Source organism: Rana temporaria, chromosome 8, assembly GCF_905171775.1.
Source record: "Rana temporaria chromosome 8, aRanTem1.1, whole genome shotgun sequence".
Classification (NCBI taxonomy): Eukaryota; Metazoa; Chordata; class Amphibia; order Anura; family Ranidae; genus Rana; species Rana temporaria.
Window position 1 is genome coordinate 12,902,002 of NC_053496.1, and position 15,384 is coordinate 12,917,385.

General features: G+C 47.2%; 1 protein-coding gene across 2 annotated transcripts in view; it reads left to right on the forward strand.

Annotated features, from left to right (window-relative positions):
* Positions 1–15,384, forward strand: part of LOC120946684 (ovostatin homolog) — a 217,593-nt gene that overhangs the window by 43,783 nt on the left and 158,426 nt on the right. For both annotated transcript variants that reach the window (XM_040361310.1, XM_040361311.1), the window contains 2 exons: positions 213–327; positions 4,221–4,333. In XM_040361310.1, the coding sequence (XP_040217244.1) occupies positions 213–327; positions 4,221–4,333 (228 nt within the window). The remainder of the gene's footprint in view (positions 1–212; positions 328–4,220; positions 4,334–15,384) is intronic.

Sequence of the window (15,384 nt, forward strand, 5' to 3'; positions counted from 1 at the left end):
CCTGATTTAAATTTTACACGCCCCCTACCCGCGGAATTTGAATTCCGCCGGGGGATTTATGATACGCCGCCGCAAGTTTACAGGCAAGTGCTTTCTGAATAAAGCACTTGCCTCAAAAACTTGCGGAGGCGTAACGTAAATGAGATCTAAAGATCCACTCACCTATCTGAATCTGGCTCTCAAAGACTAAAATGTCTACTTTGTCCTTGCAGCTGGACGAGGACGGCAAGTTCAGTGGATGGATGGACTTGGCTAAATTTAACTTACCATTTTCTGGACTTTCAAATTACATGACGTGTGACATTACAATGAAAGAAGACGGGACAGGTAAGGTCTACCTCTTTTGTTCCAAATTAAAGTAAATCTACACAATAGAGATAAAAGAATGGGCACGACCGCCTACTAAAAATGCTAGTTGATGGACTGTAGCCCTAATGTACGTGTTGCAGAAACAGGGCTGTCTATAATTCTGATTGGACCCTGGGCAAAAAAAAATTTGGGGCCCCCCTCCAATGCAATTTTGCTCTCCACCTGCTCTGAGGCCCCGTACACACGACAGAGGAACTCGACGTGCTTGGCACGTCGAGTTCCTCGTCGAGTTTTGGGATGAAGCCGCCGAGGAGCTCGGCGGGCCGGCTTCTCCCATAGAAGAACGAGGACAACGAGAAAATAGAGAACATGTTCTCTATTTTCTCGTCGAGTTCCTCGGCGGCTCCATCGAGCCAAAACTGTACAGACGACAGAGATTCTCGGCAGAATCCGGGTTTTGACCGAGTTTCTCGGCGAATTCTGCCGAGAATCTCTGTCGTGTGTACGAGGCCTGAGACTAAAGCCCCGTACAGACGAGCGGACTGTCCGATGAAAACGGTCCGCCGGACCGTTTTCTTTGGACATGTCCGCTCAGAGATTTCGGTCTGATGGTTGTACACACCATCAAACCCAAATCCGCGCGGACAGACAGCGTGGTGATGTGGACCAGTTTCAGCAGACATGTTTCGGTCGTGTGTACGAGGCCATACAATAAATATCAGCTAGACTTAAAATCTGTTTACTGTATCAGATCAGGCAGTGATTGTGATTGGTTGCCAGAGGTTACAGCACATCATTACCACTTGCTGACTGGTTGCTAGAGGTTACAGCACACATTACAGCTCACTGATTAGTCACTAGAGGTTACAGAACATGATTTCTTCTTGTTGGTTGGTTGCTAGAGATTACTGTACAGTAATACTGCTCACTGATTGGTTGCTAAAGGTTACAACACATCATCTCTTGACTGCAGAGGGGCATGATATGCATATGAATGCCACCTTCATTACATATGAATGCAGCTGGCCTCAACTATTTACATATGAATGATCCTGTTATTTACATATGAATGATCCCGCTATTTACATATGAATGATCCAGCTATTTACATATGAATGATCCCAGTATTTACATATGAATGATCCCGGTATTTACATATGAATGATCCCGGTATTTACATATGAATGATCCCAGTATTTACATATGAATGATCCCACTATTTACATATGAATGATCCTACTATTTACATATGAATGATCATGTTATTTACATATGAATGCTCACGTCATTTACATATGAATGGTCCTGTTATTTACATATGAATTCTGCATGCCTCCGCTATTTACATATGAATGATCCCGTTATTTACATATGCATGCCTCCATTATTTACATATGAATGATCCCATTATTTACATATGAATGATGGTTATTTACATGTAAACACAGGGGGCTAGATTCAGAAAGACTTACGACGGGCGTATCAGTAGATACGCCCTCGTAAGTCCGAATCCGCGCCGTCGTATCTTTAAGCGTATGCTCAAATTGAGATACGCTTACATGTTGCTAAGATACGACCGGCGTAAGTCTCCTACGCCGTCGTATGTTAGGGTGCATATTTACGCTGGCCGATAGGTGGCGCTTCCATTGATTTCCGCGTAGAATATGCAAATGATCTAGATACGCCGATTCAGAAATGTAGGTGCGCCCGGCGCATTTTTTTAAGTCGTTTACGTAAGGCTTTTTCCGGCCTAAAGTTACCCCTGCTATATGAGGCGTAGCCAATGTTAAGTATGGACGTCGGGACAGCGTCAAATTTTGCGTCGTTTACATCGTTTGCGTAAGTTGTACGTGAATAGGGCTGTGCGTAAGTTACGTTCACGTCGAAAGCATTGACTATTTGCGGCGTGATTTCGAGCATACGCACTAGGATACTTTCACGGACGGCGCATGCGCCGTTCGTTAAAAGCGTCAATTACGTGGGGTCACAACTATTTTGCATACAACACGCCCCCTTCCAGCCTATTTTGAATTAGGCAGGCTTACGACGGCCCATATACGCTACGCCGCCGTAACTTTGGGCGCAAGTTCCTTCTGAATACGGGACTTGCCTGTCAAAGTTACGGCGGCGTAGCGTATATGAGATACGCTACGCCCGCCTAAAGATAGGCATTTGTATCTGAATCTAGCCCAGGGTCGGTAGGTGAGTCATCTGTACACAATAGGGCAGAGTTGGGCAGCATTAGTATCAGCACTTCACACTGAGATATCAGGACACAGCAAAGGACTAAAACTTCAAGGGACAAGGGAATTTAAACTGGGATAGTTGGCAAGTATGAGGCTGCTGCTTTGGGCCCCACAACAATGACAGGGCCCCTTTTGCCCTGCCTTAAAGACGGCCCTGCATAAACACATGTTAGGTTATGTATGATATGCCGGGGAGACTCCATCCACACTCAACGAACATTGCCCCAATACCAGGACTTCTGATGTATTTCATGTGCTTGCATACACCTACCTGGACTGTACGGCCTCTCCTTTTGCTTGGATTGCTTCACTTCTTATTATACAGTATGTTTTGCACATGCCAGATTACTCCCTACATGCATGCAGTGGCGTAGCGTGGGTTGTCAGTGCAAGAGATTTGCGCCCCCTAACCCACAGATTTTTAGCACTCTCTGAGCCTCTTCCACTATTACAGTAGTACTGACCAACCTGATTCCTACACCGACCTACCTGATCACTATACTAAACTACCTGATTCCTACACTGACCACTAAACTGACCTATCTGATTGCTATACTGACCACTACACTGACATACCTGATTTCTATACTGACCACTACACTGACCTACCTGATCACTATACTAAACTACCTGATTTCTACACTGACCACTAAACTGACCTATCTGATTGCTATACTGACCACTACACTGACATACCTGATTTCTATACTGACCACTACACTGACCTACCTGATCACTATACTAAACTACCTGATTCACACACTGACCACTAAACTGACCTACCTGATTTCTATACTGACCACTACACTGACATACCTGATTCCTTTACTGACCTGCCCCCCCCCCAGTCTCCGCATGGTCACAATCCCGGGGATCACCATGGCTGGTCTTCAGTGTACATTTACTCACTGCTGTGTCAGTGTCACTGATGGAGCCTAAGCCGGGACAGCATCGCAACTTTTTTTTCATAGCGAAACGGAAGAGCTCACAGTCTCCTAGACTGCCCAGGGCAGGAGAAGAGCTGCAGGTAACCTGCTGTCTGCCGCTGCGCCCCTCTAAATTTTGCGCCCTGGGCAACCGGCCCCCTGCCCCCCCCATGCTACGCCACTGCATGCATGCATTCAGCTGGGCTCATCTTGCCATGTTCATGGTTACCCTCAGGCAGGGGCAGACTGACCATTGAGGCTCTCGGGCACTGCCCGAGGGCCCCATGCCACTAGGGGGCCCCATCAGGGTTGCCAGGCTCAATAAAACCAGGGATAGTATGTGTGTGTGTGTGTATACTGTGTATGTATACTATATATGTGTGTGTGTATACGGTTTGTGTATATTGTTTGTCTGTGTGTGTATACTGTGTATGTACACTGTATGTGTGTGTGTGTGTGTGTGTGTGTGTATATATACTGTGTGGCCCCATAAGCTGTTGCCTGGGGGCCCCCAAATCTCCTATTGTCCGGGGGCCCCATGAGTTGTCAGTACGTCCCTGACTAGAGGGTGAAGATGACGGCAGCCTCATATGTTATTTGTCAGCCTCCATAGGGACCTTGCGACCAAATACTGAGCTGCCTGACAATTCTGTGTGATGGGGGAGAGAATACAAGTGAATAACAGCATACACAGTCAGCCCTGAGAGCTCATTCACAAACATGGACTCTTTTTTCACAGGTGATGTGTATCCTAGTTCCTGCTACATGCAGATCACCAACAGGCTCGCTGTCATCCGGCTGGATCGTACATTCATAGGCTCGAGCTACAATAAAGTCCACCTACCAGTTGCCGTGAGTATAGCACATTCTAGGTAAATGTAAGCATGCGTGCATTTTTTTTAACCACTTAAGCCCCAAACCATTTGGCTGCCAAAGTCCAGGCCACTTTTTGCGATTCGGCACTGCGTCGCTTTAACTGACAATTGCGCGGTCGTGCGACGTGGCTCCCAAACAAAATTTACGTCCTTTTTTTCCTCACAAATAGAGCTTTCTTTTGGTGGTATTTGATCACCTCTGCGCTTTTTGTTTTTTGCGCTATAAACAAAAATAGAGCGACAATTTTGAAAAAAATGCTATATTTTGTACTTTTTGCTATAAAAAAATATCCCCGATTTTTTTTTTTTTTTTTTAAAGCAATTTTTTTTTTCAGTTTAGGACGATATGTATTCTTCTACATATTTTTGGTAAAAAAAAAAAAAGCAATAACCGTATATTGATTGGTTTGCGCAAAATTTATAGGGCCAGATCCACAGATAATTAGATGGGCGCAGCGTATCAGAGATACGCTACGCCGCCGTACCTTACCTGGTGGATCTTCGAATCGTCAAAGAATTTGCGCCTTAAGTTACGGCGGCGTAGTGTATTTCTGGCGGCGGAATTCAAATCGGCGGGTAGGGGGCGCGATTCATTTAAATGAAGCGCGTCCCCGCGCCGAATGAACTGCGCATGCATCGTTCTGAAATTTCCCACCATGCAATGCGCTAAATGACGTCGCTAGGAAGTCATTTTTTTAATTTAGACATGAGTTACGTCCATTCCTATTCACGGACGACTTACGCAAAAAAAAAAAATCAAATTTCGACGCAGGAACGATGGCCATACTTAACATGGCAAGTCTATCTATATGCCGCAAAATACCGGCTTTAACTATACGCCGGAAAAAGCCGACTGCAGACGACGTTAGAAAATGCGACGGCCGCGCGTACGTTCGTGGATCGTCGTAAATCGCTAATTTGCATACCCGATGCGGAAAACGACGCAAACTCCACCCAGCGGGCGCCGAAGTATTGCATCTAAGATCCGAAGGCGTACGAAGCCGTATGCCTGTCGGATCAAACCCAGAAGCCGTCGTATCTTGGTTTGAGGATTCAAACTAAAGATACGACGCGGGAAATTTGAAAGTACGCCGGCGTATCAGTAGATACTAAAAGTATATATAATATTGCGCAAACAAGAGTAGATCTAGGCTGCCAGCATAACAAAAGGATGGTTTGTGAAAAATATGTGAATAAATGTAGCGCCTAATAAATGAAGAAAAGAAACCTTAAAAAAGGATCTCTAAAAAGGAAGAAAGAAAGAAGTATTCCAATGGTGGATATTCTTTCATCCACTCAGAGAATATGTAAAGTGCACAACCATGTGAGGTGAGTCTTTAAACCCTGTATATAGTGGTGAGTAAATAATTAAGCTGAGTGTTTAATGTGAGCACCAGGTTATAATATTTAATCCAGTGATCCGGGACTGAAAGCCTTCCCTGAACAAAGGGAGGGCAATAATATAAATGTCCCAAAAAATTTGCACTAGTGGTAACAATCAAGTGATAAGTGAATGCATCAGCTGTTAGCCGACAAGGATAAAAGTGAATAAAGAAAAAAACTCTTATCCACCAGAGTGATGATGTAATAACATATACAGTCCTAAGCTTACATGACACTCGTGCAACTTATTTGGAAGTTCAGAATATAGCAATTCTTTACCCAAAAAAATTATATATACACTGATCTGGGTTCAAACAATTGTAATGAACAGAGTCTTTGTAAAAACAAGTCCAGTGTAGACAAATCAAAAGTGTCTGTATGGCTGACATACACACAGCAAAGGTCCTTGTGAGTGATGTATAGTGAATGTATATAAAAAAATTCTTCCAATGTGAGATAGAGCAGATATCTTCAACCCGGCAACTTATCAAGAGATATTTTGATAAATAGAATAGGTGGGTACTCTTACCAGAGCAGTTGGACCCTCTACTCACCGTACGGTGGGAGGGTCGTCAAGGCTTGTACAGACCGATTGTCTGAATCCAGAAAGTGGTCACTTCTATATTCAAGGATGACTTGGTTGTTCAGAGATATCATGCCAGACTTCTCACTATCAGCAATGGCTCAAAACACATGCGGAAGAAAAAAATATAGAGGTGCTCCTCATGGTGTAAAACTATTATATTTAATAGTATAAAAATTCCAAAATTCAAATAAAATCATAAAAGAGGCTGACACAGCCACACATGATGAAAAAACAGCACACCAGAAAAATCGATCACACACAAAAATGCAAAAAAACAATATTCCAAAAAAATGATATAGCAGCAAACTCCCACCTTTGGATAGGTAAGGGAGTAATTCAATAGTATGTAAAATGCAGCGGAGGTACGTTTGGAACGGTCACCCTACCGGTTTCGTCACAACAAGGACTTCAACTGGGGTATCTCCCAGTTGAAGTCCTTGTTGTGACGAAACCGGTAGGGTTTCGTCACAACATTGGAATATTGGAATATTCCAATATTGGAATATTGTTTTTTTGCATTTTTGTGTGTGATCGATTTTTCTGGTGTGCTGTTTTTTCATCATGTGTGGCTGTGTCAGCCTCTTTTATGATTTTATTTGAATTTTGGAATTTTTATACTATTAAATATAATAGTTTTACACCATGAGGAGCACCTCTATATTTTTTTCTTCCGCATGTGTTTTGAGCCATTGCTGATAGTGAGAAGTCTGGCATGATATCTCTGAACAACCAAGTCATCCTTGAATATAGAAGTGACCACTTTCTGGATTCAGACAATCGGTCTGTACAAGCCTTGACGACCCTCCCACCATACGGTGAGTAGAGGGTCCAACTGCTCTGGTAAGAGTACCCACCTATTCTATTTATCGAAATATCTCTTGATAAGTTGCCGGGTTGAAGATATCTGCTCTATCTCACATTGGAAGAATTTTTTTATATACATTCACTATACATCACTCACAAGGACCTTTGCTGTGTGTATGTCAGCCATACAGACACTTTTGATTTGTCTACACTGGACTTGTTTTTACAAAGACTCTGTTCATTACAATTGTTTGAACCCAGATCAGTGTATATATAATTTTTTTGGGTAAAGAATTGCTATATTCTGAACTTCCAAATAAGTTGCACGAGTGTCATGTAAGCTTAGGACTGTATATGTTATTACATCATCACTCTGGTGGATAAGAGTTTTTTTCTTTATTCACTTTTATCCTTGTCGGCTAACAGCTGATGCATTCACTTATCACTTGATTGTTACCACTAGTGCAAATTTTTTGGGACATTTATATTATTGCCCTCCCTTTGTTCAGGGAAGGCTTTCAGTCCCGGATCACTGGATTAAATATTATAACCTGGTGCTCACATTAAACACTCAGCTTAATTATTTACTCACCACTATATACAGGGTTTAAAGACTCACCTCACATGGTTGTGCACTTTACATATTCTCTGAGTGGATGAAAGAATATCCACCATTGGAATACTTCTTTCTTTCTTCCTTTTTAGAGATCCTTTTTTAAGGTTTCTTTTCTTCATTTATTAGGCGCTACATTTATTCACGTATCAGTAGATACGCCGGCGTACTTGCTCTGTGAATCTGGCCCATAGCATCTACAAAATAGGGGATAGTTTTATGGCATTTTTATTATTTGTTTATTTTTTAATAGTGATGGCGGCGATCAGCGATTTTTATTATGGCTACGACTTTATGGCGGACACTTTTGACAAATTTTTTGGACCATTGTCATTTTTACAGCGATCAGTGCTATAAAAATGCAATGATTACTGTACAAAATGACACTGGCAGGGAAGGGGTTGACCACTAGGTGGCGCTGAAGGGGTTAAGTGTGTCCTGGGGAGTGATTCTAACTGTTAGGGAGAGGAGCTACCAGTGACACATCACTGATCACTGTTCCCGATCACAGGGAACAGTAGATCCCTGACATGTCACTAAGCAGAACAGGGAAATGGCTTGTTTACAAAGGCAACCCCCTGTTCTGCCTTTGCCAACCGCGATCGCCGGCCGCCCGGGAACATCGAGTTCCCGGGATCTGCGGGCGCACTCACAAGGCTGGGCGTCAAATTTAAACATACGCCCATTTGCCTGCCTGTGCCTTTCCTCCAACGTATATCGGCTTGCGTCGGTCGGCAAGCGGTTAAGAGGTTCTTTTTTAGTGATATCCTTTTATTACCTGTTATTTCTACAGCAAAGGAAATTAAAGGAAATCTTCCCAATGCAACAAAGATATTAAAAAATAAAAAAAAAATTCTAAAAGGGGTTTTAAAGCTGAACTCCAGGCAGGGTATAAAGGACACAAACTATTCAGCTCTACAATCTACAGTTGAACCTCAGATTACGTGCATAATCCGTTCCAGGAGAATGCTCACAATCCAAAGTACTCACATACAGGGGCGTAACTAGATATCACAGGGCCCCATAGCAAAATGTTGTATGGGCCCCCCCCCTGAAAAAAAAATCACGCCCACCAAAATGCCCCACATCCTTTATTTGATATCATTATAACTAAAGAGGACCTGTCATGGCTCTATACATGTATAGGAGTATAAAGAGGACCTGTCATTGCTCTATACTTGTATAGGAGTATAAAGAGGACCTGTCATGGCATTATACGTGTATATAGAAGTATAATGAGGACCTGTCATGGCTCTATACATGTATGTAGGAGTATAAAGAGGACCTGTCATGGCATTATACGTGTATATAGAAGTATAATGAGGACCTGTCATGGCTCTATACATGTATGTAGGAGTATAAAGAGGACCTGTCATGGCTCTATCCTAGTGATTAGGAACAGAGATCTCTCTCCTCCTCCAGTCAGTCCCACCCCCCCCAGTTAGAAACACCTCCCAGGGAACACATTTAATCCCTTCCCTGACAGTGACATTTACACATTAATCAGTGCATTTTAATAGCACAGATCGCTGTATAAATGTGAATGGTCCCAAAAATGTGTCAAAAGTTTCTGACCTGTCCACCGCAATGTCGCAGTCTCACAAAAAAAAAACAGATCACTGCCATTACTAGTAAAAAAAAATAATAATAATAAAAATGCTTGAAGTGCATAATTTCTATTATTACATTGTTATATAAAATAGTTCAACTCACCATATTGCAGAATCAGTAGGAGCCCCGAGCGTGTCACTTGCCAACGTCACCTGCCTTCAGATGCGGATTGTCACTTGCCGCGTCACCAGATGCGGGTTGTCACCTGCCACACATTGCAGATTGTTACTTGCCACGATGTCACACATTGAGGATTGTCACTTGCCACCTGCCACACATTGCAGATTGTTACTTGCCACGATGTCACACATTGAGGATTGTCACTTGCCACCTGCCACACAATGCAGATTGTCACTTGCCACAACGCCACCTGTCACACATTGTCACTTGCCACAACGTCACCTGCCACACGTAGCAGATTGTCACTTGCCACATCACCTGCCACACATTGCGGATTGCCACTTGCTGTGTCCCAGAGTAAAGGCAGGCAGCAGAGAGATAATGTAATCTCTCTGCTGCCCGCACAGTGGGGACAGATCTGCAATGATGCAGATGATGTCATCTCTCTGCTCCCCCGCCCGCTGATTGGCAAGCAAGCCCGCTCACCCGCTGACTGTTCTCCTGTTCTGCCCGCAACGCCCAGGTGAATGGAGCGTGCTGGCAGAACAGGTGGAGCGGGCTGGCTGGCACGTGGGCGTCAATTTGCCTCACAGTGGAGCGCGGAGCGGGCAGAACGGGCTGGCAACAATTTGTCTCACAGTGGAGCGGGCTGGCGGAAATTTGCCCCTCAGTGCAGGCAGGGCCGGTGCTAGGCAATTTGGCGCCCTAGGCAAGACCAGCTATGTGCGTCCCCCCCCAAAGAAAATGTCCCTGCATCCATCATATGTAATGTGCACCAGTAAATTTAAGGGGGTGGGGTGGTATGAAGATTACAGGGGGTGGTAGGAAGATGACAGGGGTGGGTGGTAGGGAGGTGACAGGGAGGATGGAGATGACAGGGGTGGGTGGTAGGGAGGTGACGGGGAGGATGGAGATGACAGGGGTGGGTGGTAGGGAGCTGACAAGTGTGGGTGGTAGGAAGCTGACAAGGGTGGGTGGCAGGAAGAAGACAGGGAGGATGGAGATGACAGGGGTGGGTGGTAGGGAGGTGACGGGGAGGATGGAGATGACAGGGGTGGGTGGTAGGGAGGTGACAGGGAGGATGGAGATGACAGGGGTGGGTGGTAGGGAGGTGACGGGGAAGATGGAGATGACAGGGGTGGGTGGTAGGGAGCTGACAAGTGTGGGTGGTAGGAAGCTCACAAGGGTGGGTGGCAGGAAGAAGACAGGGAGGATGGAGATGACAGGGGTGGGTGGTAGGGAGGTGACGGGGAGGATGGAGATGACAGGGGTGGGTGGTAGGGAGGTGACGGGGAGGATGGAGATGACAGGGGTGGGTGGTAGGGAGCCGACAAGTGTGGGTGGCAGGAAGAAGACAGGGAGGATGGAGATGACAGGGGTGGGTGGTAGGGAGGTGACGGGGAGGATGGAGATGACAGGGGTGGGTGGTAGGGAGGTGACGGGGAGGATGGAGATGACAAGGGTGGGTGGCAGGAAGAAGACAGGGAGGATGGAGATGACAGGGGTGGGTGGTAGGGAGGTGACGGGGAGGATGGAGATGACAGGGGTGGGTGGTAGGGAGGTGACGGGGAGGATGGAGATGACAGGGGTGGGTGGTAGGGAGGTGATGGGGAGGATGGAGATGACAGGGGTGGGTGGTAGGGAGCTGACAAGTGTGGGTGGTAGGAAGCTGACAAGGGTGGGTGGCAGGAAGAAGACAGGGAGGATGGAGATGACAGGGGTGGGTGGTAGGGAGGTGACGGGGAGGATGGAGATGACAGGGGTGGGTGGTAGGGAGGTGACGGGGAGGATGGAGATGACAAGGGTGGGTGGCAGGAAGAAGACAGGGAGGATGGAGATGACAGGGGTGGGTGGTAGGGAGGTGACGGGGAGGATGGAGATGACAGGGGTGGGTGGTAGGGAGGTGACGGGGAGGATGGAGATGACAGGGGTGGGTGGTAGGGAGGTGACGGGGAGGATGGAGATGACAGGGGTGGGTGGTAGGGAGCTGACAAGTGTGGGTGGTAGGAAGCTGACAAGGGTGGGTGGCAGGAAGAAGACAGGGAGGATGGAGATGACAGGGGTGGGTGGTAGGGAGGTGACGGGGAGGATGGAGGTGACAGGGGTGGGTGGTAGGGAGGTGACGGGGAGGATGGAGATGACAAGGGTGGGTGGCAGGAAGAAGACAGGGAGGATGGAGATGACAGGGGTGGGTGGTAGGGAGGTGACGGGGAGGATGGAGATGACAGGGGTGGGTGGTAGGGAGGTGACGGGGAGGATGGAGATGACAGGGGTGGGTGGTAGGGAGGTGACGGGGAGGATGGAGATGACAGGGGTGGGTGGTAGGGAGGTGACGGGGAGGATGGAGATGACAGGGGTGGGTGGTAGGGAGCTGACAAGTGTGGGTGGTAGGAAGCTGACAAGGGTGGGTGGCAGGAAGAAGACAGGGAGGATGGAGATGACAGGGGTGATAACATGTATGACAGCCTCAGAAGTAGGATGGTGGGATCATCGTGCTCCTCGTCACCCCCCTGTTCCTGGCATCCCACTGGGATGCCAGGAGCAGGGGGATGACGAGAAGCATGATGATGACAGCAGACAGTAGGTGGCATCACAGCATTAGGGCTGTGTGTAAGGTCATCACAAGCAGCTGGTAGCAGGGACATTTCGGGCGCCCTTGTTCAGGGAGTGAAATCGTATGCTTGCAAGCCAGACCCCCCCCCATCCCCATCATCATTAAAAAAAAATTGCAAGCCAAGCCAGCCCCCCCACCCCCCTCCCTCCATCATTATCATGAAAAAAACATCAGGTCCCCCTCACTCAGCCTGTGCTGTTACTCACGTCTCACGGCGGTCATCTGTCACGATGCTCCCCCACTGGGTTCTGGCGCGCTGATACATGTCCCGCCCTCCTCCTCTAGACCAGCTTGTGTGACAGACAGCTCACTGGCTCTATCACACGAGCTAGTCTTCTCTAGGAGGAGGGCGGGACATTTATCACAGCGCGGCGCGCTCTTTTCCTCCGCTGCCGCACTCAGCAAAGCCGTACAAAAGAGCCGCACTAGACACTCGGCGGCGGCGGCAGTGAAAAAAAAGAAACCTCATTGCCTTGCCCTGCTCACCGGGCCCCACTCGGCTGCGGGCCCCATAGCGCCCGCGTGGGTTGCTATGGCGGTAGTTCCGCCACTGCTCACATATCAAAGCGAGTTTTCCCATTGAAGTCACTGGCCCAGATTCAAGAAGCAATTGCGCCTGTGTAACCATAAGTTACACGGCGCAATTGCTTACTTGCTCCGGTGTAACGAGTGCTCCTGATTCAGGAACCTCGTTACACCGACTGCAGCCTAAAATCTGCGCGGCATAAGGCTCTTATGCCTCGCAGATTTTAGGCTGCATTCTTGCGTGTGCCGCTAGGGGGCGCTCCCATTGTGATCAGCGTGTAGTATGCAAATTGCATACTACCAACTGATTCACAAACTTGCGCGGGCCCCGCGCAAGCCAGGTACGGAGTTTCCGTACGGCAACTTTAGCGCAAGGCTGCCCTTTCTAATAGCAGGGGCAGCCAATGCTAAAGTATAGCCGCAGCTCCCGCGCCGTGAAATTTGAATTTCACGGCATTTGCGTAAGTGATTCGTGAATGGCGCTGGACGCCATTCACGTTCACTTTGAAGCAAATGATGTCCTTGCGACGTCATTTGCCGCAATGCATGTCGGGAAAGTTTCCTGACGGAGCATGCGCTGTACGCTCGGCGCGGGAGCGCGCCTAATTTAAATGATTCCCGCCCCCGGGGGGATCATTTACATTGCGCGCGCTTACGCCGGGCAATTTTGCCGGCGCGCCCTCGCAATTCACGGAGCTCTGTGAATCGAGGGCAGCGCAAAATATTTGTGTGGGCGCAGGGCAAAATCGTTGCCATGTGCCCGCGCAAATATAGCGCAATTCTACCTGAATCTGGGCCCTTGAAAACTAAAATAATTTGTTCTGCATTGACTTCAATGGGATGCAATACCGAATGCGGCCAGAGGTGGGGGGGGCACCAGAAAGCGCTGAAAACGGCCGAAAAAGCCAGAGGACACTTCGGCTCGTTGCATGAGCCCCCATACTTCAGGCCAAATGAGGTATTGCAGGCCAATGTTCGGCTTCTCTTGGCTCCTGCGCCCCATGTACCCCAGGCCAAATGAGGTACTGCCGGCCCTTTTTTCAGCTTCTGCGCCCCCGTACCTCAGGACAAATTAGGTACTGCAGGCCTATTTAGCTTCAATTCTGCTCGTCTTGCAAGTCAACACTCGCAAACCGAATCAGAATTTTAAAAAAAAAGTTGCTCGCAAATCAAAACGCTCTCAAACCAAGTTACTCTTAAACCGAGGTTCCACTGTACTCATAATTAATTGTGTCTATTAAGTGCAAGCAGTGATTTTAATTCAAATAGTTTTTTATTGGAATTTCAAAGTACAGTATTACAGATACAATAACAAGCGAGAAACATGTCATTAAAGTGGTAACGTACCTACTATGACATTATCCAAGTATTGAGTGCACACTAAAAGGTGCGTCCGGTTTCATACGGTATAACAATAGGAGTATAGGTATTAACAAAAACCAAACCGAGCAGAAGGTCTAGGGGTGAACCTAGTGTGTGTTGTGTCTGTAGCATAACACAAGGGGGAGGGGAGCAGGGGACAGGGAGTGGGAGAGAGCATGCTGAGAAAGGGGGGGGGGTAGGGGGGGGGAGGGGGGGGGGAGAGGGAGGGGTAAGGTGAGCACCAGTAAGGATTTTAGTATAGAGCACAGTTGTATCATTTGGTGTATGTGGTCGTGTACCAAAGGGTCCAAGGGTTCCACAGGGCAAGTAGTTTTGAGTAAGTGGGTTTCCCCCGAGCCGAGACAGTTTCATACGTATGGTGTGTTTGTACTAAGTTAATCACTTCCGTGAGTGTGGGAGTGTCTTTTGTTTTCCATTTCCTGGCAATCAGTAGCTTTGTCGCTAGGAGAATGTGCGTGGTCACCAGTCTATGGTTTGGTGGTAGGTCATTGATAGTTAGGTTAAGGATGGCCAGGTGGGAGGATAAGAGTATGGGGGAATGAAAGATCTCCCGCATGGTTTTCTCTACTGCCCCCCAAAGTTGTTTTATGCGTGGGCAAGTCCAAAAGATATGTAAGAGAGTGCCAGGTAGGGTGCACTCTCTCCAGCACATGTTAGATGTGTGTGTATAGAATTTGGCTATTTTGTGAGGTGTCATGTACCATCTCATGAGTATTTTTTGGGAGAGCTCCCACAGGGAGGTACAGGATGTGTATTTGTAGATCGATTTGATAGCCGCCTGCCACTGTTCATCAGTAAAGTGAGTCTGAACATCAGATTCCCAGTCAGAAAGGGGTTTGGATTTGTGGAAGAGGGTCTTGTCCTGCAGAGTGGAGTACAGTATGGATGTGCCTCTAGGTTTGCTAAGAGTGTTTAAGAAGTAGTTCCAAACATGAATGGGCAAGGAACATTCTAAGGAAGGGTTTGCCGTTAGGCACTTTTGCAGCCTATAGTATGTATAATAGTCTGTGGCTGGAGCATTGTACTGTTGTTGTAGTTGCAGAAAGGAGGTAGTGGACGCAAGGGAGCGAAGGTCAGAGGTGGAGACCACACAGTCTGAAAGCCAGGTCGGGACGGTCAGGTCAGGTGATAGTAATTCCAGTGTCTCTAGGGGGACGGGTACGGGTTTGGTCAGATGTTTCGTCCAGTGGGTGTTGTGGAGGATCCTCCAGGCTTTAACTGAGGCTTGGATGGTAGGTGAGTAGGTGGTCAATGGTGTGTTCTTTGCGGTCATGCTAAACAACCATCTAGATAGGTTAGGTCCCGGTGTCTTGGTGTTTTCTATGTCTCCCCATAGTGTAGAAGGTGATATGGAGAACCAGTCTCTCATCTGGGAGAGGATGGAAGCTA